The sequence below is a fragment of the Caenorhabditis remanei genome, chromosome III (genome assembly GCF_010183535.1).
Source record: "Caenorhabditis remanei strain PX506 chromosome III, whole genome shotgun sequence".
NCBI classification, from domain to species: Eukaryota; Metazoa; Nematoda; class Chromadorea; order Rhabditida; family Rhabditidae; genus Caenorhabditis; species Caenorhabditis remanei.
In genome coordinates this window covers 9,946,330-9,969,619 of record NC_071330.1, presented here as the reverse complement: position 1 = coordinate 9,969,619, position 23,290 = coordinate 9,946,330, and the positions used below count along the sequence as shown (strand labels likewise).

Genomic DNA, 23,290 nt, shown 5'->3' with positions numbered 1-23,290 from the left:
GAAATTAACAGTTTCGAAACCAGTAATCACTAAAAGAGAGAAGATGCCGAGAAGACACAAAAATTCTTCTGTCGTCCCGCCAGCGCTCAGTTCCTTCGTTTTCGATGGTCTAAGTAAATATACCAGCCGAGGGCAAAGGCAGAAAGTAAATTGGTTGGGTTGAGGAGGGCGCGAAAATGAAAAGGTTTCGGCTCAGAGAGCACGCGCACATAGAGATAGGGGAAATAATACAGTTTATATATGATAAAAGAAAAGAAAATTAAGAATTAGCAGAACGAGGGAAATGTTTCTGAACCCCACATTTTCCTATCTTCAAGATGCCTTTATCTTTTCCTGTGGTTCTGCTTTTTTTTTAAATATCGAAGTATCCAAAATACTTCTGTCATCCTTTAATTTTATCGGAAACGTGGGATATTTCCATGAGACTGGACTAATTGCAGCATGTTTGTAATGAATGCTTCCCATGAGATTACTGTACTTCTAATACAATTCCAGCCATACAACTAGTTCATTAGAAAAAGTTTACTTGTTCATAGAAGAATAATTGGAATGAAGACCAATAAGAGAGTGTGAGAAAAGATGGAAAGTGAAGAGGAAAAATAAAAATAAAAGAGACTACTAGATAGATAAGATAGTGAAAAAGAAGAGGAACGATTGAGTCAGAAGAACACAGGAAGTTGAGGGAGGTTGTCAAAATAAGAAGGAAACGGAAATGTGAGAGGAGTGATTTACAGATAGCAAAGATCCCTCTGATTTCATATGCCATTTCATCCAGATTTTGTAGTCTCTGGACAAATGAGCGTAGCCTCTACAACGATTTGGGGAGCATGACAAATAGAGAGAACACTTTTGTATTTACAAGTCTAAAATAAACTCAGGCGCCCAGAAGAAGAGTTTCTTTTTCTATTTACTATTGTACCGTTTGGTTTTCTGTGTTGGCTTACAGGTGGCCCGTAGTTTGTGACTTATGTGGCCAAACGAGTAAACGTGGTGGTCTGGCAGCAATAGATTTGTTCTGATTTTTCAAATAATAATAATACATCTCGACAAATTTCATCAAATTCTCGGGACATTCAAAAGTGAAAGAACTCCAAAAATAAGGAAAGAAATGGAGAATTCAGTAGATAATACTTTTCTTCAATGTGTAGATGAACTTATGAATCACATTTACTGCGTCTGCTGCAGATGACACTGAACTTTGTAAAAAAAGAGAACCAGTTAGAAACGCAGTTGCATATGAATTAATATAAGAGTTACTTTCGCAGTTCATCGATAATTGAAAAAAAAAGAATTGAAAAATGTACGATTCTAACTTTTTTCTATATTATTTGCACAGAAACCATGGAAATTGATTATCTGATTGATTGCTTTAATATTTGATTGATATTCACAACAGTCGAGATATTTTTGCCTGACTCTCCGAGTTTTATATTTGAAGAAAGTTCCCTGTATAAAAAGAAAATAGATGAATTCCGTCTGCGTTAATTGTGGTTTCTCCTCTTCGAAGACGAATTCCTTCTCGCGAATTCCGTTTATTTTCTCCACCGTCTCCCCGATTCTTGTACTCTTTTTGACCGGAATCAGGGCGAACACGTCTGCGTACTCTATGATTCCAGTAACATATTTCAGGATGTTATAGATGGTAAATAGATGTTGTAGTTGTTCAACAATAAAAACAAAAAAGTTACAGACGATGTTTGTCTGTAATTGCAGTTCACCGAAAGAGAAGCGGTCACTGGCAGTACACTCATTTTCCGAAGTTATCGTCATAAACTGGTTTGTTTTGTTTAAAACGAATGTCTCCACGTGCTCTTATCTCAATTCAATGCAATAAATATGATTTAATATGAACAGAAATGGGGAACATTCAACTATATATTCCCTTATATATTCAATATATTCAGAATATTTTCTGACATATATTGAATATTATACTCAAGAAAGTGCGTTCATTTGCTAACCGGAACAATCTCTGCACTTCGGGTTAATGTATTAATGTATTGGCGTAGCTACATTATCCCACAAATTTGCAGCTATATGATTTTTCCGCTTTCATGTGTTTCGAATGTGGAAACGAGTCGGTTTCTATAGCATTCATTCCGAGATTAGACATTTTGTTACAATAGTGCCAAAAGTGTTTTATATCTATTGCTCAAGAATATACATTTTGTAAATTGAGACGATGAATTGCTCGCGATTCTCGGAAAATTTCATTCGATAAAAATATTTAAGCATGAATTAGTATGGGGAAGAAATTGCTGGAAGAGTAGGATTAATATGAAAACAACCGAAAACAAGGAGAAATATGGAAAAGAAAAGCCAGAATGTTTGGAAATTCGGTGGGATTTGTATTTACTCACTAGAATCGATAACCTTTTTCACTCTTACCAAACCTTGAACACAAAATTATTTAGATATGCAATTGGGGTGAAGGAAATAAAAGGAAGTTCAGGAAATAGGCTCACAACCAAACAAAAGTGACGAGAATAACTTACTAACTTTATCAAAAATGATAAGTACCTAGAGATGGGGAAGGAAAGAGGGAAAAATCACAGCTCACATTATGCAATTTTGGGATGACTAGTTATGGGAAAAAGTGTCTAGAGTCCTAACAAGTCATCCAAACCGGAAGAAGAATTGACAGTTACAGGTACTGGAGGTGGAGCTGATGCGAACATGTCGAACAAATCGTTGTTGGTCGCAGTTGTAGTCCCCATGGAAGAAGATGACGTGGACATTGGCATAGAATACATATGATTGACGGATGAAGAGGTCGGCGTAGAATGCAGTGCACTTTGTCCATAATTCGTTTTCATAACCTGCAACAGAAAATTACTTATACTGAATCGGGAAATTCCTGCACCTTCCCGAGAGCCAAATCAGCGAATGCATTCGATTTATTTGGGATGTTGAAGCCTTGCGAGCTGGTTGGAGAAGTTGGGGTGGGTTTGGGACTGAATGATGGTTGACTTTGATTTGATGACATCGATGCGAATGCGGAACTAAAATTTTGCGGAGGATTGTGGGACATAGTCATTTGAGGGGGAGCTGCCGAAGGTGTTCCGAAATTAATTCCCGAAAGTCCACCGAACATGTCATTTTGTGGTGGTTGAACGTGTGGTGTTCCAAATGCTGGGAATGAGTTTTGAGGAGCTTGTGACTGCTGTGGGCCTGCTTGCAACCCAAATCCAGCGAAGCCACCAGGAGCCACTACGTTAGAAGCAGCAACCCCTCCAGATGGCCCAAACAGCGACAGAATGTCGGCATTGGTCTTTTTCTTGTCTCCTCCATTTTCGGGGGAAGCCAGAGAAGTAAGATCTGAAAACACATGCTTCATTTTCAAGTTTTCGAAATTTAATAAATACCACTAAGTCCTGAAGAAGGCACTGCTGATGAAGTTGTAGTAGTAGCAGATGAAAAGTCGGCGAAAGCAGCGATCGTTGGAACTGTAGCCGCTGCTGATTGTGCGTTCGCTGATACAAATGATCCAAAATCATCAAAATCGTCATTAGATGCATGAGTGGGTGGTGCAGCAGTTGAAACCGAATTGTTAAGACTCAGTCCTTCAAATTCGTCGAAGAAATTGACAGAGTTTTTAGTGGCCGATGTGGGGGCAGGTGGATCAGAGAAATCAAGTAGCGATGGAGCCTGCAAATATAAAATATTTTATACAAATGAAAAAGGTGGAACTCACTGCGGAGGGGCTAGCAGAACTATGTCCATTACTAGTTATAGCAGTGTTTCCACGAGTTGTTATGCTGACCACTGGCGTTCCATTTTTTTTCGAAGCTTGTGCCAGAGATTTCGGCAACTCACTAGCATTGACTGTTGGATAAACGAAATCGCGAAGAATATACCGCTTTTGCTCATACTTGCTTCGAATGAATTGTTCCATTTGCTGATCGTTGGTTGGTCGTCGGAACTGAGCAGGAAGATCATGCTCGTATACATGGCGAGCTTTCTCGTTTCCCATCACTCGCATTGTCTGCACTTGTTCGGGTGTCCATGAATCAAGGTTTACTGACCTAACTTTTGAGATATGAACACCGAGGTTACGGTGAATTCCGGCACAACGAATACATATAAAAACCCCAAGGTTCCAAGCCGCCCATCTGAAAAGTGAAGAAAATTATTTTTAAAAAAAGAGCAATAGTTTGAAACTTTCTCTGGCTTGAAATGTTATTTAAAATATAGTCACTTTTGCTTTGCAAGGTTTCTAAAAATTTTTTTTTTAATCGAAATAATATTTTACTATTTTGAAGTTAGTTATCGCAGAAACAACTTACCTAGGAGTCTTTGCTTGACAATCTGCACAATACTTATTCTCTTCCTCCTTTAACATTTCCAACAAAAAGCCTTGCAGTCTTTCCTGCTCTTCTTTTTTTGGATCTACTTTTCCACGTAGCATTTTTGTCTGTATTGAGGGGGAATGTAGTGCTAAAACTCGTAGACTGTCCAAATGCACCCTGAAACAATTGATAAAAAGTAAGAGCATCATAACTGGAGAGCGGAAACGACAAGATGATAAGCACACGCAATCAATTCTAAAATGATAAAATTGAAACGTGGGAAACGTCAAATTAACTTTTCAGTTGATTTCTAAAAATGTGTCTTTTCAACTCTAGGTTAAACCGAAGCGTCCAAATTGAATAACAGAAAAGCCGATGAAACTCGAGAAGATGTGAAAAAGAATAATCAATGAAGCCGTCACCGAAGGAGCCTCACGGAGATGTTGTCAAGCTCATTGGACGAGAATGAGGGGGAATGAAGAAAAAGAAAACGAGAGTGCAGCGGTGGTTAGAAACGCAGACATTGTTCGCAAGCACACTCTCCGAGGATGCAACGAATTTGACGCGAATTGGACGCAATTTTTACAGAAAAAATGACGTGGAATAGGAAGCGAAGAAGTGATGTAGAGTATATTACTGTACTGAAGGCTATGGGGTAATTTTATATTGGGGTTCCCAGTTTAGTCGATGCCAAAATTCAGCCTTTTGGTTGATCCGCGGCCGGCCGTACGACAGGCCTAACTGTACTTGTTGATTGAAAATCCAAGTTTGAGAAAAATAAGTTGATACTGTCGAAAAAATAAAGTTTCGACAAGGATTTTCAAAAAAAAATTCGCGCGCTGAAACGCGCAAGCGCATAAAGTTCTGGGCGGAGCTTAAACTGCAAGCTTAAATAAGCGGCGCGATTCTAATTCCAGTTGTTTTTTCCAAATTAAGTACCGCGCCGCTTGCAGTTTAAGCTCCGCCCACAACTTTATGCGCTTGCGCGTTTCAGCGCGCGAAATTATTTTTGAAAATCCTTGTCGAAACTTTATTTTTTCGACAGTAGATTGTGCATACATATAAGAAAAACCATCGTTCACTAACACGTAAACAATTTAAGGACTTTGACAGTTGTGATTTCTTTATTGACATTTATAGACAAGGATAAAAACGAATAATGTACAATGAGTCACGGCCGGAGTTATTATTTGGTCCAAGATACTTTTGGAATATCGTTGAACTCAGTCATTTCTTCCATCTGCTTGTTGAATTTTTCTACTTTCTCACGATGGCTCACGGCGGCCCTCTTCAACATTCTCTCCGCCTAAAGAAAATTGTCAATATGCATAATGGGAAACAGTGTTAATACCATATTTGCTTGCCTTCTCGCCTCAAACCGAAGCTCAGCTTCGGTTTTGTGTGGTCCGCTGCTGGACACGTTTCTGGAATCTCTGGGACAGTTAGTCAATTTTTAAACGCTTGGCATACCTTCTTATTGTCATATCAACTTGCTTCGGATCCACTGTTGGTTTGCTTTTTTTCGCTTTCTTGGGTGCTTCGGTTGAAACTTTCTTCAACTTAAGCGATCCTTTAACTACGGTATCTTTCATTGTCTGAAACAAAATTAATTATGCAGGCCTAATCTAGGTTTGTCAAGCTCAATATTTAAAAATTCTGGAAAAGGATTCTACTTATCGTATCTGATAAAGTATGATTATTCAGCAAGTATTGAAAAGATTCTTACTTATCGAATCTGATAAGAAATAGTATTATGGTCAGGTACATATTTTATTCGACAAACTGGGAGTCGTACCGAATGAAACATAAAGATCATGGGACAGTTAAACACAAACGTGAGCACAATAAATTAAATGTTCTGCACGAGCGAGTTATTGTTCAGACTCGTACGTCTCTCCTTCTCCGGCGTACTCGTCGAGAGGCTCGTCCTCGGCTGTTGCCTCTTGGTACTGTTGATACTCGGAGATCAAATCATTCATATTACTCTCAGCTTCAGTGAACTCCATCTCGTCCATTCCCTCACCGGTGTACCAATGAAGGAAGGCTTTTCGGCGGAACATAGCAGTGAACTGCTCCGAGATGCGCTTGAACAACTCTTGAATAGCTGTCGAGTTACCAACAAACGTGGCAGCCATTTTCAGTCCGCGAGGTGGAATGTCGCACACGGCAGTCTTCACATTGTTTGGAATCCATTCAACGAAGTATGAAGAGTTCTTATTTTGAACGTTGAGCATCTGTTCATCGACCTCCTGAAAATTACTTATTTGAACAGCTTCGAGAGTGGAAACAACTCACTCTCATAGACATGCGTCCACGGAACATTGCGGCAACAGTTAGGTATCTACCATGTCTTGGATCGCAAGCAGCCATCATATTTTTGGCATCGAACATTTGTTGGGTGAGCTCAGCGACAGTAAGTGCACGGTACGCTTGAGTACCCTTTGCGGACAATGGAGCAAAGCCTGGCATGAAGAAATGGAGACGTGGGAATGGAACCATATTGACAGCCAACTTGCGGAGATCAGCATTTAGCTGTCCTGGGAAGCGGAGGCAGGTTGTAACTCCAGACATTGTGAGAGAGACGAGATGGTTCAAGTCTCCGTATGTTGGGTTTGTGAGTTTGAGAGTTCTGTAGCAGATGTCGTAAAGGGCTTCGTTATCGATACAGTAAGTCTCGTCAGTATTCTCTACGAGCTGATGGACGGAGAGGGTGGCATTGTATGGTTCAACTACAGTATCGGAAACCTTTGGAGATGGTACTACAGAAAATGAACTCATGATTCTGTCTGGATACTCCTCGCGAATTTTTGAGATGAGAAGAGTTCCCATTCCAGATCCAGTTCCTCCTCCAAGAGAGTGGGTGAGTTGGAAACCTTGAAGACAGTCGCAACCTTCGGCTTCCTTGCGGATCACGTCGAGAACGTTGTCTACAAGTTCAGCTCCTTCTGTATAGTGTCCTTTAGCCCAGTTGTTTCCAGCCCCGCTTTGTCCGAAAACAAAGTTATCAGGGCGGAAAAGCTGTCCGAATGGTCCAGCACGGACAGAGTCCATTGTTCCCGGCTCGAGGTCAACAAGAACAGCACGAGGGACATATTTTCCATCTGAAAAACACAGTTAAGAGATATCTCCTATATTCAAACTAACTATTGGCCTCGTTGTAATAAACGTCAATTCTTTCGAGCTGCAAATCACTCTCTCCTTTGAATGTTCCATCGGGTTGTATTCCGTGCTCATCGGATATGACTTCCCAGAACTTGGAACCGATTTGGTTTCCGCACTGTCCTGCTTGAACGTGGACGATTTCTCTCATTCTGAAAATAAATAGAAAACAGTTAGAAAAGCAGATGCATTGATATCTTTTACGGAATATGTCAGTTATATCCGTTCATGTCCGTAACAAAAATAACATTTTCGAGAAAGAAGTAACAAGAAATGATTCACGAGAAAAATAGGAACAAAACTGATAACAACATGCTTCAAAACATCAGAAAATGGCGGTAGTTCCTCAAAAAATGATTCAGAAAAACGATTCGAATGCCTTTTTGGCGCCACGCGTCGCAACACGCACGCGGGTGCGTCGGAGCGCATTTTTCCGGGGGACTAGGAATATTAATGGAGGACTAGAAAAATAGTATAAAAAAGGAGAAAAAAGAGGTGAAATAAAAAAAAGAGTGAAATCAAAAAATAATGAATTCAAAAGGAACAACCATGTGAATGCTGGAAAATATCATTCCTATTTTTTAAGCTGCGATCATTTGTGTCTCTGAACTAAAGCTCCTCTGTCGTTCCTCTCCCAATTTAACATTCTAAGCCTGTGAAGGTTTGAAGTTTTCTTTGAATTTTCTATTTCAGGAAATACAACTGATGTTTAAGAATTACAACATCTCTGATTTGAGCCGATAACGTAGATGACGATAGTATTCAATGGTAGGGTTAGTCTGAAATTCAAGCTCATACTGTAATATCGTAATCTTGAAGGTTTCCATCGGAGTCTCATACCGCGTCTGCGGGTTTCAGCATTCCTCATCCTAATTTTTATCATGATATCTTCTCTCATAATATTCAATTACTCCTTTTCTGATAAATCTCCGTCGTGGATACCTCAGTCAGGCGCACTCATACAGTAAGGCTTCCAGTTCTGTATTATTGATCAGCACGAATTACTTCAGAAACGTCGAAGAAATTAATGATTATGACGCAGCATGTAGTGGTTATTCTGTTGGTCGAATCCTCCGGGAGCAAAAAAGGTAAAGAATCCAGACCAACGTTGTTTTTATTTTTATTCATTTATTTTCAGAGTTTTGGCATCGGTACGTTCGGAATTAGTTGAGTCTCAAAACAAAATTGAAGAAATTCGTGCTGTACAAGAAGAGCTACAAAGATTAATCCCGCAAAAACGTAACTCCTATCATGTTTAAGCTTTGGCAATGTTTATTTTAGAACTGGAACTATCAGCTCTAGAAGGAGAAATCGAGGCAGCTCAAAGACAGTTGGAAGAGCTACGAGAAACACAAAACGTAAAAGTGTTTTTACCATATTCTCCTTTGGTACATCCCAAAGTTTCCCAAGAGTAAGAATTCTGACCTAATTGAATGGATAATTTGTAAATTTTCAGGCTTCCTCAAGTTCCTCATTCCATTCTAAACTTTGATGATGTGATAGATTATAGCCGCTGCTCGATATCATCTTTTATGCCAATTTTTGTTGATAGGATAACGGATGGAAGATATGAAAAAGAATGGGAAAATGTGTTCCGAAAAGCTGCTTCAGTCTTGACTGAGAAATCGGATGAGGCTTGTTTGAAAGTATGTCTCTTACCACGTGAATGAAACGTAAGAAGTATAGCTCTTTTTCATAATTTCAGATACGAATTACGAACGGCATCTTGGACACTGATGATAGCTATAATACGGTTTTATTCAATACGGGAAATCCGCTCAAAGTGCTTCAGAATCTAAAGTTAATCATGGTTCAATCATCCCAACTTCGGTAACTGTCTGTCTTTTTTCTTATGTTAGTAAATCAGTTATTTCAGCTCCTTTGATCTCGCTGTCCTTGCAAACTATACATCTCCAATACAACAATCTCCAGTCCCATTATTACCCATCAAACGGAAATATCTGATTGGAATGGTTGTGAGAGAGAATTCGCGAAATTTGGATTTGTCAACACTGGAAGATTCTGGCAAGAACACATCACACAAGTTCATCATTAGAAAATGCTACGAAAACAAGAGTAACTGTTCTATAGAAGAAAGAAGGCGAATACATTCACAGTCTATCTTTTGTTTTCTGCTCGAATCTGATGAATTTCTTCAAGATTTTATAGACTCTATTGAATTCGGATGTATTCCCATCATTCTATCGATTAGCGCGCGCCTTCCATTCGAGGATCTTATTGACTGGAGACGTGCTGCCCACAGACTCCCGATTGCTCGGCTACCAGAAGCTCATTTCATCATTCGATCTTTTGAAACCAGTGATATTCTCGAAATGCGTCGGATTGGACGAACTTTCTTTGAAACATATATGGCTGATCGAAAGTCTATTGCGGACAGTTTGATCGCGGCACTTCGATTCAAACTTCAAATACCTACGTTAGAGACACGTTCCAATCAAAAGAATCAAGCAGTACCATTGTTCAATTCTTCGTTCACATCTCCGAGAGGTTCATTAGTGAATGTTCAACCGAACTTTGATGATGAATATCTTCTCGGACCATTGGAATCTCGAGTGGAGTCTGTCTCTTTTGCGTATAATTTCACAGAGTTCCAATTGGTAAGTATCTGATTAGCTTGTACTCAATACCTTTTTGTTTCAGTATTCTTATGAAATTTGGAACACAGTATACTCACCATTCCGTTCGAAGGAATTTATTATCAATGCTGCTGAGCCTCCCGCGGAAGCTGAGTTCCATGAAGATACTAAAATTGGATTTCGTGCTATAGAACCTGGAAGTGGTGTAGAGTTCAGTAAAGCACTCGGTGGGAATCGTCAGAGAGAGCAATTTACCGTTATTTTATTGACATATGAACGAGATTCAGTTCTCGTCGGCGCACTTGAACGACTTCACCAACTACCGTATCTGAACAAAATTTTGGTAGTTTGGAATAACATTCATCGAGAGCCGCCGGATACATGGCCGTCGCTTCATGTTCCAGTAGAGTTCATCCGAGTGACTGAAAACAGCTTGAATAATCGGTTCGTTCCTTGGGATAGAATAGAAACGGAATCGGTGTTGTCATTAGATGATGACATTGATTTGATGCAGCAAGAGATAATTTTGGCCTTTCGAGTATGGAGAGAAAACCGAGACAGAATTGTTGGTTTTCCTGCTCGCTATCATGCTAGATATGGAGATTCTATGTTCTACAACAGCAATCACACTTGTCAAATGAGCATGATTCTCACTGGAGCCGCATTCATTCACAAGGTAGTAAGCAGTTGAAAAAAAATCCTATTTATGCTAATTTTAGAACTACTTGTCGGCTTACACGTACCAGATGTCTACAGCGATTCGAGATCACGTGGACAAAATTAAAAATTGTGAAGATATTGCTATGAATTTCTTGGTGGCACATCTCACCCGAAAGCCACCTATAAAAACCACATCTCGCTGGACCTTAAAGTATGATGTACCTGATATTTATAAATCTAACTTCTTTCCAGATGTCCCACCTGTACAGAAAGCCTGTTCAAGGCAGACTCTCACTTCGAAAAACGTCACGAGTGCATACGACTGTTCACCAAAGTTTATGGGTATAACCCATTGAAGTTCTCCCAGTTCCGAGCGGACTCTATCCTTTTCAAAACTCGCCTTCCTCAGAATCATCAAAAGTGTTTTAAATATGTTTAAACTGGTTGCTCACATTCCCTCATCTGCCGGTATATTGTATCAAGTGGTGCTATTATGTTTATTGCAGCAATTTGTTTCAAAATTTTAGTCGAACATAAATATGAAATCAGCATTGAGATTGAAGGTGACAAACTAACCATTTCTTAAATTCATTCGCACAATGATCAAACAGCAAATGTACAATCCTTCTTCTACCCAATCCAGTACTGTGAATTGAAAACACCGGTTGGGTATGCTAATTATTTTTTAAGTTAAGAAATTAATTGGCATATGAAATGTATAAAATGGTAAATTTTTAGGACAGGGTGGGTTTGTGAGATTTAAAAACAAGGATGTTGAAAGGTTAAAATGTTTAAAGATCATCGTCGTCATCCGGAAGATCGGCCTTTGCGGCATTGTCCAGATCCTTCTCGTATTCGGCAATCATGGCTGGGTCCATTTGAACCTGTAATAAAATATTTTTAACTCATTAATTATGCTGCAATATATACCTCTGGTGGAGCCAAAGCTGGCATGGCGACAAACTCGAGGTTTGGATCTCCGAGCAACTTTCTAGCGAGCCAGAGGAATGGCTTCTCGAAGTTGTAGTTAGACTTTGCAGAAATGTCATAGTATTGGAGGTTCTTCTTTCGATGGAAAGTGATAGTCTTGGCTTTGACTTTGCGGTCCTTGACATCGACCTGAATTGAAATTTTTAGCGATTATCCAAATCGAACATGATTACCTTGTTTCCGCAGAGAACGATTGGAATGTTCTCGCATACTCTCGCCAAGTCGCGGTGCCAGTTTGGTACATTTTTGTAGGTGACACGAGCGGTAACGTCGAACATGATGATAGCACATTGTCCTGAGGAATTTGTAGCATTATAAATATTATTTTTTAAATGTTACCTTGGATGTAATATCCGTCGCGAAGACCACCGAACTTCTCTTGTCCAGCGGTATCCCACACATTGAAACGAATTTGTCCACGGTTGGTGTGGAAGACGAGCGGGTGAACTTCGACTCCGAGAGTAGCTGTAAACTGAATTCCAGGAAGGACGCAAAAGCTCAATACTCACCGACATACTTTTTCTCGAACTCTCCAGTTAAATGACGTTTAACGAAGGTTGTTTTTCCGGTTCCTCCATCTCCGACAAGGACAAGCTTGAAAGTTGGGATGCCGTCTCCACCAGACATGACTGAAAAAGAATATGACAGTGAAACAAAAAATTAAGAAAACGAAAGGAAATAAGACGAATTTTTGCGAAATCATTCTGAAATGTTTTTTGAAGAGACCACGAGACTGAATGTGTCTAGCAGATGAGAGCGTCTTTAAAATTATTTAGAGCTAAAAATTCTGAAAAATATGAAAAGGATAACGCATATTGGTGCATTATAGAACAAAAATGATGACAATACATTCACGCCAGGGTGCTACCCAAATGGCGCTACAAGATGGATTTGCGCGCCAAAATAATAAGAATTCGAAAATATCACTGCGTAGCGCCCTTTCTGTGTGGTGAAGATAGGGGCACCTACGCAGGGCAGCAACTCATTGCTTGGCACAATGCCAGTCGAAGTTAACGCCTCAGATTCGCAAAAATCGATTGACACCTAATGATTCTTCTCCCGGAAAGATGATTTAAATTCCAGTAAAATTTCATAGATGAAAAATAAAAAATTCTATTCAATAATTGTTTTCAGCGTCAATAATTTTATTTCATACCGCAACTTCACAACATGTAAGATAAGATTTTTCAGGTACGATCTCATCATGGGCAAAAAAGACAAACGTTCTAAACTCGAAGGAGATGAACTAGCTGTAAGTTAAAGAAAACAACATGTTTGTAAATAAAACATGAAGAATATTTTAGGAAGCTCAACAGAACGGATCATTCCAACTTCCTTCATCGACTGAAATAGCTAAGCTTGATGCTTCTCAGTGGCCACTTCTTCTCAAGGTAATTTGATCACGTAGTTTCATTAATTTTAAAATGTATTTTATAGAACTATGATAAGCTCAACGTGCGCACTAACCACTATACCCCCCATGTAGAGGGAGTTTCGCCACTAAAACGTGACATTAAAAACTACATCTCATCTGGTTTCTTCAATCTGGACAAACCATCGAATCCTTCGTCTCACGAAGTGGTTTCCTGGATTAAAAGAATTCTTCGATGCGAAAAAACAGGTCACAGTGGAACCCTCGATCCAAAGGTTTCTGGATGTTTGATTGTTTGCATTGATCGTACCACTCGATTGGCTAAGTCTCAACAAGGAGCTGGTAAAGAGTACATCTGCATCTTCAAACTTCACGAAGAGGTTGAGGATGATCGTAGAGTAAAACAAGCTCTTGAAAAACTCACCGGAGCATTGTTCCAACGTCCACCACTGATCTCGGCTGTCAAAAGACAGCTTCGTATTCGTACTGTATACGAGAATAAGTTCATCGAGTATGATCCAGCTCAGCAAATGGGTATTTTCAAGTTAGTTTTAAAAAACTATATAATTACCGTTGAAAAATTGTGAATTTCAGTTGCATTTGCGAGTCGGGAACATACGTCCGTACTATTTGTGTTCATCTCGGTCTTATTCTTGGATGTGGAGGACAAATGCAAGAACTTCGAAGAAACAGATCTGGAATTTGTGACGAGAATGAAAACATGGTCACCATGCACGATGTTCTTGACGCACAATATCTTTTAGACACGCAGAAGGATGAGAGTTACATGAGACACATTGTTCGTCCATTGGAGGCTCTTCTAACTCAACACAAGCGGGTTGTTGTCAAGGACAGTTGTGTCAATGCGATTTGCTATGGTGCTAAAATTCTGATCCCAGGAGTTCTTCGTTATGATGATGATATCGAAGTTGGAAAGGAGATTGTGATTATGACTACAAAAGGAGAAGCCGTTTGCATTGCTATCGCTCAAATGAGCACATCCACTATTGCGTCTGTCGATCATGGAATTGTAGCCAAATCAAAGCGCGTTATCATGGAACGTGATGTCTATGGAAGAAAGTGGGGATTAGGACCAGTTGCATCAAAGAAAAAACAGATGGTAAAGGATGGCCTCTTGGATAAGTTCGGAAAGCCAAACGATTCTACTCCAAAATCGTGGGCCAAGGAGTACGTGCAGACCGACAAAAAAGCTGCCGTCAAAACCGAAGTAGTCGAAGAGGAGGAAGATGTAGCACCGAAGAAGAAGGCGAAGAAGGCTGTAAAGGAAGAGTCGAGCAGCAGCGACAGCGAATAACTCTTTTGAACAGGTAACAAACCTGTCCCACTTATATAAATTACCCTTATTGTTGACTGTTTTTTTCCTCTTCCCCACAATTAGGCCATGCCGGATTGAGCTGTAACACACTGTTCAATTTTTTTGTTTTCTATGTTGTTTTGTTGTTCGCGATTCTAAAATTCGTTTTCATTGTTGAATCAACTTTGTTAAACTTTATATAAATAAAAAGGTCACTGAATTATGGAAGTCCGGGGAAAAGTAGTTCATCGTCGTCTGGTACGGTGTCGATTACAATGGGGCAAGGTGGGGGACTGTTGGAACTGTCATCGAAAACTGCTAAGACAGAGTCGTTGGTTTCGACACTGTCGAGCGTTTCTTCTGTAGAATCATGTGGGAAACTCGATAGCATACTTTCGTTCGCTTCTATATGTATATCACGAAGAATATCTGATGCAGTGGGCTGAAACTAGTTCAGAGGTATTATAGAAAGTCGTTCTATTTTTCTCGATAAAAAACTACGGCTCGTTGTTTTCACTATGCTAGGCGGGCTTTGCCACCTCAAGAAGGCTCCTAATTCATTTTATTTTCATTACAAAATATTTATTCGTGAATTATTATTTGCAATTGCAATGAAGAAGAGCTGTGAAAACACTTGAAAATCGCGTTTTTATTTTCTGCTGGCTTAGTTTGAGACAATTTCATGTCGAGAGATAGGGTATCAACTAAGAAAACGACTGGCGTACTATTAGAGGTGGGGTGTTCTAATTTCCGAACCTCGGCTAGGTTTTCGTTATAATGCAAGTGTTCTACCACAGATCTTACGGTAAGCAAAAAGTTTTAAAAAAGTTAAGTAAGTTACTGTTTCAGAAATATCCTTATCCTGCGAAAACCTCGTTTCTTTCCCCAGGTGTCGGTCTTGATCTTCCACATTCTGAAAAGTTTATATTCAACAACTACCACAAAGCGATAATCTCACAAGAACATTATAGCCTGGAGGAATATCAGGCCACTCATCATCATCGTCATCTGCATCGATACTCTTCTTTTTTCCTTCTTCTAGACGTTTTTGACGCTTATCCATTTGTCTTCTTAAGAAGATTCCATACTCATCGACGAACGGCCGATATCTGCAAACAAGAAGAAGTTCCGAAAGAATTTAAAAAATATTTATTGTTCTTTTAAGATTTGACATTGTTTCGAAATATGCCTGTTCAATAAGAGGAATGAATGATTTGAATGGTCGGGAAGAACGCCTTATTTTAAAATTAACACAAAAATCGGAGAATGAGAAAAGATGGTGAGATGATTAATATAATGGAATTGGAAAACACGCCGAGAAATCCGTTTTCAGACCAATTTAAGAGCTAGTCAGTTTTCGCCTCTTGGACTGTTAGCTTTGACTCGTAGTATTTGATTACTTGATTGGGGTAGCTGAAATTACGGTTATTTACAGCCTATTTGAATAGATTAAACTAATATTAGAAACGTAAAAGTCGGATTATAATGAAGCAGCTACTGACCGGTTGTTTATTTCCTTTGCCGGCAGAAGACGAGCAGTATCATCATTGAATTTGCACAAGAAGTGAAGCTCTCCCGGAGATCTGGTGAGGCCAACAATGCATTTGAGCTGTTTCCCATTCAACGAGAACTTGTCGCTTGATGATGGCTCTTCTTCGGCTGGGCCTGCAACCACATCTTGTTCCGGAGACTTTTGTCTTCTACGAATCGGTCGATCGCGCTAAAAAATTAGAAGTTAGATATGATAACTTAATTTTCGAACCTTAGCGTATTCCTTTTCGAATTCTTCCAGCAACTCTATGCAGTGCAGGTTCTCCCTCGGCTCCCAGCTGGAGTCGTCTTCAGAAAAGCCCTTTAAAAATTATATGAAATGAATAAAACTGATAATTTTTATTCACTGGCTGATCATTATTCTTGTTGATTTTGAATTGGAACTTAATTTTCAATATAGAACTATTTTCCTACTTCGAAGTTTTGTTGAAAATTTTGATTTTAAATGAGTCAGCTTTTTTTTTCCGATGAAACTCGCCTGCCATTGGATGAGAAACTCTTCTCTCCCAGCTTTTCCGGGTCTTTTGTCCAGTACCTTCTCAACGATGAACACGTTGTTCTTCTGAAAATTAATGAATTTACTTCTTTGAGAAATATGAAATTACCGAATCATCCAGTTTGGGTTTTTTCGCCAAACTTCTGGACATCACTGGCTGAGAGGTTTCCTGCAATTGTGAGGATCAGCACATTAGCAAAGAATCGACCGCAAAGGTGAAAGAAGAAAATCTTACAAAACTGGTAAGTTGAATATTTCGGACAGAGGAAATGAGACCGTGCAAATCGGGAAGAAGCAAATCGAGAAGAACGCTTTTTTCGCAAATTTCAGTGTTTGAAAGGAAAGAAAAATCAATAATTTTCTGTTTAGTATAGTAATGTAGCTAATTAATAATGTGCTTACATGTTTTTGAGCCGAATTTACGAAAAAAAATTCGACACAACCGTACATCGAGTGAAATTCAAAGTTGTCTTGAAAATCAGGTAAAGACACAATTCAAAGTGACAATAATTTCACAATACACCTTCAAATGACTGTCTCTTTCATTTCCGACGCTGAAATTTTCATTCTTCCGATGTATTTTTTTCTTCTCAGTTTCTTCTCGATTGAGAGTTCTTCCCGATTTGAACGGTCTTTGTACGGTCGCAAGGAAATATTTAAAGACGCATCTAGTTATTTAGAAAGAATAGTTTCGCAGCGGAAAACCAAGTCTATAAAAACAAACATCTTTAGAAAATAAACTAATCAATAATTCATTTTCCGACGTCATAAATATTTGAGACTTTGAGACTTGTTACAATTCACAATGCAGGGCCGGCCCGGATTCAAAAATGGTACTCATTTTTTTAACAGAATATTTGAAAATTTTCAAAATTTTAAAGTAAGCGTGATTAAATTATTACACATATTCAGCTTCTGATTAAATTTCAAACTTTTATTCGAAAATCACAGGGTTCGAGGCGTAAGGTCCGCAACGGAAAGTTTTGAATTTACCGGCCGAGTCGCGATCCGTGCGCGCCTGCGAAAATAGACATTTTCAGAGACCCCACAAATTCCAAGGAAAAAAAACTCCTGGGAAACGAACTCCTGGGAAAAAGGCGGGGCCAAGCGCGCTGATTGGCTAATCAGTTGCGCAATCTTGCTAATTAGCATTTTGCAGCCAATCAGCGCGCTTGGCCCCGCCTTTTTCCCAGGAGTTCGTTTCCCAGGAGTTTTTTTTCCTCGGAATTTGTGGGGTCTCCATTTTCATTAAAAAAAAACATTTATCATTTGGTTCCATAGATTTTCATGTTTTAACAGGATCCGAGAGTAATTTTGATTTTCGCCCGGACCGGCCCGTTAGAAATCCGGAGACATCGGACTAATACTTAGAACGTTAACGTTTTTGAAGAGGGCAAACCGCCAAAAATTCGATTTGCCACGGTGATTTTCTCGAAACGTTTGCGTAAAAAATTCGGTCACTGGGTGTAAAGAGGCGGAGTCAGATATCGCAAGCCTGGCATGCGGTTTCCGCATCAGCGGCGCGGATTGTCGCTCTGCGTCTCTTACTCTTTCGGGCATCCTTTCGTTGAAGGCAAATAAATATTTTGTCCCGATTCCCAAGGATTCACAGAGACACAGGGGTGCGAGGCGTAAGGTCCGCTTTTGAATTTACCGGCCGCGCCGCGATGCGTGTGCGTCGCGTTTTTCATTGAAAAATACGACAAGCACACGGTAAACTTGAACTTGGCACTTAGCCAATCACGGTGATTTTTTCGCTACATTAAATTTGGGTTTATCTTCCATATTTTTGCTTCTCGCTAGGCCAACGGCCCTGTGAGGCGAATGCGCCCCGCCGGACAACGCAGTGTAATTTTCTCTGCCATCATTTTTTATCAGCTATAAAAAAAAATTGAAATCAAAATTTGAAAAAAACGCGCTCATACGTAGGGACCGCAATGAACGTGGGCGGAGTTTTTCATTTTCTTCTCTTGGGACGTCATGGGGAGTTTATTGAAATGTTTGACGGTCTGCCCTGAGAGCCCAGTACGATAAAACAGAATGAAAACTTTTGACCCCTATGTAATCGAGTACGTAGAATTCAATGAACACACTTTCGTTTCACCCAAATGTTTAGTTTTCTCAGAAAACTGAAAAAACGTTTTGCATTTTTCAGAAAAATATCACGTTTAAGATGTTCTAGGTCGAACACGCATCATTTTTTGACAGTTTCTAATAGTTTTGGACATACTCTAATAGGTTTTGAACGAAAATTCGATTTTCGTGCTGTTGAATTTTTTGGGAGCCATCTGAACTGCGAGGCATCACATCAAAAAACTTTCTATGATAACATATCTGTTTTCTGACATATTCTTTTTGGACATCTCTTCAGGTACCTGGGACCAAAATTTGAAAGCTCATTGATTCGTAAAATGTGATTTTTTTGATGTCGGAAGACAACAGATTCAAAAAGAAAATCAGTTTTCCCGACAGTTCAGGTTAAAGGAGATCAAACACGCTGTCGCGTCCCTAGCTCCATCATATTACGCCAGTGACACGACTCATAGGGACACGGTCACCAATTCACCCAAACAAGCTCATTTCGGAACAACAACAACTCCAATTCAAACTACCGCCAATGTTGTCTCTGCGTCTCCATCGCCGAAACACTCTCTCGACGCAGCGACACACAGGAAACGGATGTGACAGTAATCTGAGCGGGTCTCGCCGCGCGCTCTCTGCGCTCTCTGCGTCTCTCATCGTCATCCCCTCTCGCCCTTTCTCACCTTTAACCCTCACTTCTTCCTTTTGTTGCCGCCGCGAGCGGGGTTCTACGGAACACTGCTCAACTTACATTGTAACCCTTGACCGTTGACTAGCCATCAATAAAGATGTCAATTGAATCACTTGTTACTGTTGTCTAACTAGCCTCATTCAAAGGTCTACAAAGCGCTCTCCGGATTCCGGGAGTGACATGGTGCAAACGACCGGGAAATGGCAGAAAATATTTTTCTAGCCTAAAAAACCCGAAATACCTTTGTTTGACAAGCTAGTTGGACTCTTTCGCATTTGAATTCAATTTGGCCTAAATTTCGCAATAAAATTCTAAAATTTCGCCTAAAATTTTCAATAATTTCGCCAAAATTCTTTCAAATTCCAAAAAATATGGCGAAATCAATCGATTGTCGAGCGGAAGCATTGTATGGTTCCCTCAATATGGAACGAAGTCACCTCGTGGATCGTTCACCGAGCATTGGATTCGTCAGAAGCGAGGACAAGCCGTCGTCATGCAAATGATGCAATTATCGATTTTCGAGGATCGCAACCGAGACAATCGTGCGGACGGAACTCAGCGGAAAGGATTCAATGCGAGAAACCAGCAAAGGAGCGAGGTATGCTGAAAATTCCTGAAAATTCTAAAAAGGCCTATCGATCCCTTAGTAGTTGGATGTGGAGCTAGCCTATGAGAGAGGTGTGCAGAAGCATTCAATTGCGAAGGAGTAGGGCACTTCAACAGGAAAGTAAGCAATAACCTCAATCCTCAGTGACCTGATTCATTGGGTCCTTCATATACTTCACGAAGTGGTGTGAAACCGAGAGTGTCGGACAAGGAGGTAAGGTGCACACGTGTCTGGTGGACAAGGACGACGTGGTAGCGTGTGCACCGGGCTGGCAGCAAGATCCACAGGCCAGATGTCTTTCAGTGAAGGCCATAGGAAAAGATGAGAAACAGGACATAAACTGCCACTGAACCATAATATAGCTCATCCAATTCTATGTGTCAGGAGTCTGAGGTGTGGCGCCCGGTATATTCGCGAGAATGGATCGACGTGATGCAAACCACACACACAATGTCGACAAGCAACCATGGCTCAACATCGAAGGGATCGATCGAGGACGCAATTCAGTCAGGAGGAGGAAATCAACATGACTCTCCAAGCGACAAGCAATCGATAACCAGGAGAAAGGAGCCGTGACCAGCAAAATCAACGAAATCAACTCGAAGTCATCGTTGGATGACTCTAGGAGCTGCATGCACCTACCAGCACTAGAGGAATCCACGATGTCCATTTGTTGCAACAAATTCGGATCAATATCTGAAAATTCCCTCATTTCTACAACTTTGGTGTCTTCATCGTAAAACATCATCGCTTCTTCAAGGATCAGCATGCAACGTGATCGGAGTCAACAACAACAAGCCGTACAACATCAAGGCATCCGACGGGTAAGCTGTTTCTTTGTTTTCTTCTTGACACACCGAAAAAGTACGTGCTGGCACGGAAAATTTGATGGACTCGGACGACTAGTGAGAAGTCAGAAGGTCAGTTAAGGAGGAAGCAGAGGAACCCACCCCGCCCGGAGCATGTCACTCGGAACAGCATATATTTGGAGCAAAACATACATCCGCTGCAACATATATACGGATTGCTTCACCTTCGCTCAATTCGGGAGACGTTGGCGACCGATCACCAGCATAAAGAAGATCAAAACCCCTCGGGAAGCATGTCACTCTTGAAGAAAGCGACGAAGGATTAACAAACTTTCGTCGGACAGAAGCACAAAGAAAGAGAGATGAGGAGGACTCGGAATGAGCCGAATAAACGTGTTGACCAGCTCAAGCACATAAAAGCGAAGACGAAGACGAAGAAAGAAAGGAAAAGGAGAGTAAAAGGAAGAGATATGGCGATATCAGAAGGAATCGCAATCGTCGACGTCATCGTGGCATACTGCTTGATGCTGAAGCTGGACCTGCAATCGTCAGGACTACGTGTGGTGTGACAAGCAACTCGTCAGCCAGGAACGCAATATTTTGCTTGCGTGCTACTTTCCCTCGACTCGTTGGTTCGCGCCGTTTTCTCTCAAAACGACCTGCCGGCGGACAGAGGACGTGTAGCTAGGCGCATGGACGTGTGAACCACACAAAAAACTAAAACCTAGGTCATATGATTAGATAATAGGTAGTAAGTTTAAATACTCTAGTCACATCGCCCACACTTTAGTGGTGACTAGCCCTAATTTTAAATTAGACTTTGTAGTTCAAGAGGCCTCTTGGCTACTATAGTCTCTTTTAAATTAGGTACTATCCTTGCATCTCCTTGTATCCTGGGGTGAAAGTCCCCACCACAGATTTGTACCCCTACGCTGGTAAGTGGTTTATCAAAATCCAGCAATGCGATAGCGACTTCATTGGTGGATGGAGCCGAGAGGAGGGTGAGGATCAAACTAGCATCCAATAGTCCACGTGCTAACTGTTCTCGGAACAAACATCGTTATCGTTTTCAAGAAGCCAGCGAAAGTTGGTGTCGGAGGTCCACTGGAGCGTACACTCCCCTTCACATCTTGGACGGCGCGGACCGATATCCCAGGGTGGTTGTGAGCCACAAGTCACAACACGGGCGCTTGTACGCAGGCTCGTACGTCCCAGTCTGGGGAGGTCGATAAATATACAGATACGTCCCATCGCCAGGGAGGTCTATAAAGAATTGGTGAATTACGTCCTATTTCTAATGTTTGGGGAGGTCGATAAAGAAGCAAACAGGTATCGTTTAAACAGGTATAGTTTCGCCGTTGTTGTCACCTGCTGTGGGACTGAACAGCACACAGTATCCAAGTAGGGACAAATCGGTTTTTAACTCACTTGTGTGTAAGGAGGAGAGGAGACTAGCTCCTCGACTCACCGCTAATCTTGCTGAATTTCAGACAATTTTGCGGACTTCAACAGTGATTAAGATACGAGGATGCTGCGTCGGGAGCGGGACACTAGCAAATCGACCAGCACATCGTGATCCTTCGCGGCGAAGGAGTATGACAAGCCGAAGGCAAACTGCAGAGTCAAACCTCCATGATCCTATGAGAAAGGAGCTTGGAATTGACTCAAATGCAGAAGACAAGCACGGATGGTTCGCCAGAAGTGGACACTTTCAGTCAGAAACTGTGGAAAATATGGAGAACGCTCCGGAAGACAAGCAGCTTCATGAGTGGAAGTCAAAGAGTCGGATAAATTCATCGGAATCACTCTGAAAACAAATTCCGATACTCTTCCGTTCAAGTACAAAGATGTGAGCTGACATAGCAGATAGGGAGGAGAAAGCGACGAAGAAGTCAACAGGAGATAAGCACTGGGAGTCACGAGCAAGTATGTTCTCTCTTTGAGAGATAGCCGACACCCTAGCTGTGGTAAAAACACTAGCGAAGGTACGCTCCGACGCCCACACAGCTTCTTCACAAGAACACCACACCGTTCTCGCATCGCTTGCCGTCGTCGTTTGGACATTCAAACCAGAGGACGAGGATTCTTCTTCAGATGCTAAGGAAGCAAACTCGCTCAATCGTGGACAGCCTTACTGCTTCTAGGCACATTATTCTTCGGAGATTGTGTCAAGAAGACAAGCCACATACTCTTGGAAGAGTAAAAACCGAAGATTCGGATTATCGATCGGACCTGTCGAACCATATGAAAGCAGGAATGGTCAATGATGAACGAATCCTTCACCACCAAAGTCACAGGAAACTGTGCAATACAAAAGCACCGATCAGGACAAGCAACATCAAACGTCACTGATTAAGGAGACTGACACAGCAGTGGAGAGCCAAGCAGATGAAGAACAACTTCAAAGCGATTCGGCTGGAAGGAAGATCTCAACACCTACAGCACCGACAAGCCATCTAAAGTTACAACATCGGATGTGCCTCGTCGCAACATCATTAGCTGAAGGAAGGTCGAGGACGATTCTTCAACATCGACAAGCAGTCTACGTCTTAAACAGCTGCAGGACGCTCAAGACAAGTCGAGTTGCAAGAAGACAAGCCAAATCAAATCTTCTTCTAGCTTACTGGAGGTTTGGATTGATGATGACGCCTAGTGAGAAAGGCTAATTCTCT

The 23,290-nt window shown here is 40.9% G+C and overlaps 9 protein-coding genes across 9 annotated transcripts; 4 read left to right on the top strand and 5 right to left on the bottom strand.

Moving 5' to 3' along the window:
- Nucleotides 1-2,600: 2,600 nt before the first annotated feature.
- Nucleotides 2,601-4,408, bottom strand: GCK72_010413 (uncharacterized protein; the record flags this gene model as incomplete). Its single annotated transcript, XM_053727849.1, has 5 exons — nucleotides 2,601-2,819; nucleotides 2,864-3,318; nucleotides 3,366-3,648; nucleotides 3,695-4,112; nucleotides 4,287-4,408. The coding sequence occupies 5 exons, from the start codon at nucleotides 4,406-4,408 to the stop codon at nucleotides 2,601-2,603; spliced, it is 1,497 nt and encodes a 498-aa protein (XP_053587426.1).
- A 1,067-nt stretch (nucleotides 4,409-5,475) lies between these two features.
- Nucleotides 5,476-5,881, bottom strand: GCK72_010412 (uncharacterized protein; the record flags this gene model as incomplete). The annotated part of the gene is made up of 3 exons (XM_053727848.1): nucleotides 5,476-5,595; nucleotides 5,641-5,713; nucleotides 5,760-5,881. The coding sequence occupies 3 exons, from the start codon at nucleotides 5,879-5,881 to the stop codon at nucleotides 5,476-5,478; spliced, it is 315 nt and encodes a 104-aa protein (XP_053587425.1).
- A 279-nt stretch (nucleotides 5,882-6,160) lies between these two features.
- On the bottom strand, nucleotides 6,161-7,599 carry GCK72_010411 (uncharacterized protein; the record flags this gene model as incomplete). The annotated part of the gene is made up of 3 exons (XM_053727847.1): nucleotides 6,161-6,538; nucleotides 6,585-7,390; nucleotides 7,434-7,599. The coding sequence occupies 3 exons, from the start codon at nucleotides 7,597-7,599 to the stop codon at nucleotides 6,161-6,163; spliced, it is 1,350 nt and encodes a 449-aa protein (XP_053587424.1).
- A 730-nt stretch (nucleotides 7,600-8,329) lies between these two features.
- GCK72_010410 (uncharacterized protein) lies at nucleotides 8,330-11,061 on the top strand (the record flags this gene model as incomplete). The annotated part of the gene is made up of 10 exons (XM_053727846.1): nucleotides 8,330-8,412; nucleotides 8,459-8,536; nucleotides 8,587-8,687; nucleotides 8,730-8,859; nucleotides 8,905-9,094; nucleotides 9,154-9,278; nucleotides 9,325-9,524; nucleotides 9,618-10,066; nucleotides 10,110-10,721; nucleotides 10,765-11,061. The coding sequence occupies 10 exons, from the start codon at nucleotides 8,330-8,332 to the stop codon at nucleotides 11,059-11,061; spliced, it is 2,265 nt and encodes a 754-aa protein (XP_053587423.1).
- Nucleotides 11,062-11,496: 435 nt separating this feature from the next.
- GCK72_010409 (uncharacterized protein) lies at nucleotides 11,497-12,322 on the bottom strand (the record flags this gene model as incomplete). The annotated part of the gene is made up of 5 exons (XM_003110753.2): nucleotides 11,497-11,589; nucleotides 11,636-11,824; nucleotides 11,869-11,990; nucleotides 12,035-12,160; nucleotides 12,205-12,322. 5 exons carry the CDS (start codon nucleotides 12,320-12,322, stop codon nucleotides 11,497-11,499), a joined length of 648 nt encoding a protein of 215 aa, XP_003110801.1.
- A 577-nt stretch (nucleotides 12,323-12,899) lies between these two features.
- Nucleotides 12,900-14,382, top strand: GCK72_010408 (uncharacterized protein; the record flags this gene model as incomplete). Its single annotated transcript, XM_003110998.2, has 4 exons — nucleotides 12,900-12,947; nucleotides 13,000-13,086; nucleotides 13,133-13,611; nucleotides 13,662-14,382. 4 exons carry the CDS (start codon nucleotides 12,900-12,902, stop codon nucleotides 14,380-14,382), a joined length of 1,335 nt encoding a protein of 444 aa, XP_003111046.2.
- Nucleotides 14,383-14,602: 220 nt separating this feature from the next.
- On the bottom strand, nucleotides 14,603-16,580 carry GCK72_010407 (uncharacterized protein; the record flags this gene model as incomplete). Its single annotated transcript, XM_003110982.2, has 7 exons — nucleotides 14,603-14,824; nucleotides 15,224-15,295; nucleotides 15,341-15,491; nucleotides 15,885-16,102; nucleotides 16,145-16,234; nucleotides 16,412-16,495; nucleotides 16,539-16,580. The coding sequence occupies 7 exons, from the start codon at nucleotides 16,578-16,580 to the stop codon at nucleotides 14,603-14,605; spliced, it is 879 nt and encodes a 292-aa protein (XP_003111030.2).
- Nucleotides 16,581-22,213: 5,633 nt separating this feature from the next.
- On the top strand, nucleotides 22,214-22,429 carry GCK72_010406 (uncharacterized protein; the record flags this gene model as incomplete). Its single annotated transcript, XM_053727845.1, has 1 exon — nucleotides 22,214-22,429. The coding sequence occupies one exon, from the start codon at nucleotides 22,214-22,216 to the stop codon at nucleotides 22,427-22,429; it is 216 nt and encodes a 71-aa protein (XP_053587422.1).
- A 283-nt stretch (nucleotides 22,430-22,712) lies between these two features.
- Nucleotides 22,713-23,284, top strand: GCK72_010405 (uncharacterized protein; the record flags this gene model as incomplete). The annotated part of the gene is made up of 2 exons (XM_053727844.1): nucleotides 22,713-22,817; nucleotides 22,916-23,284. The coding sequence occupies 2 exons, from the start codon at nucleotides 22,713-22,715 to the stop codon at nucleotides 23,282-23,284; spliced, it is 474 nt and encodes a 157-aa protein (XP_053587421.1).
- Nucleotides 23,285-23,290: the final 6 nt, after the last annotated feature.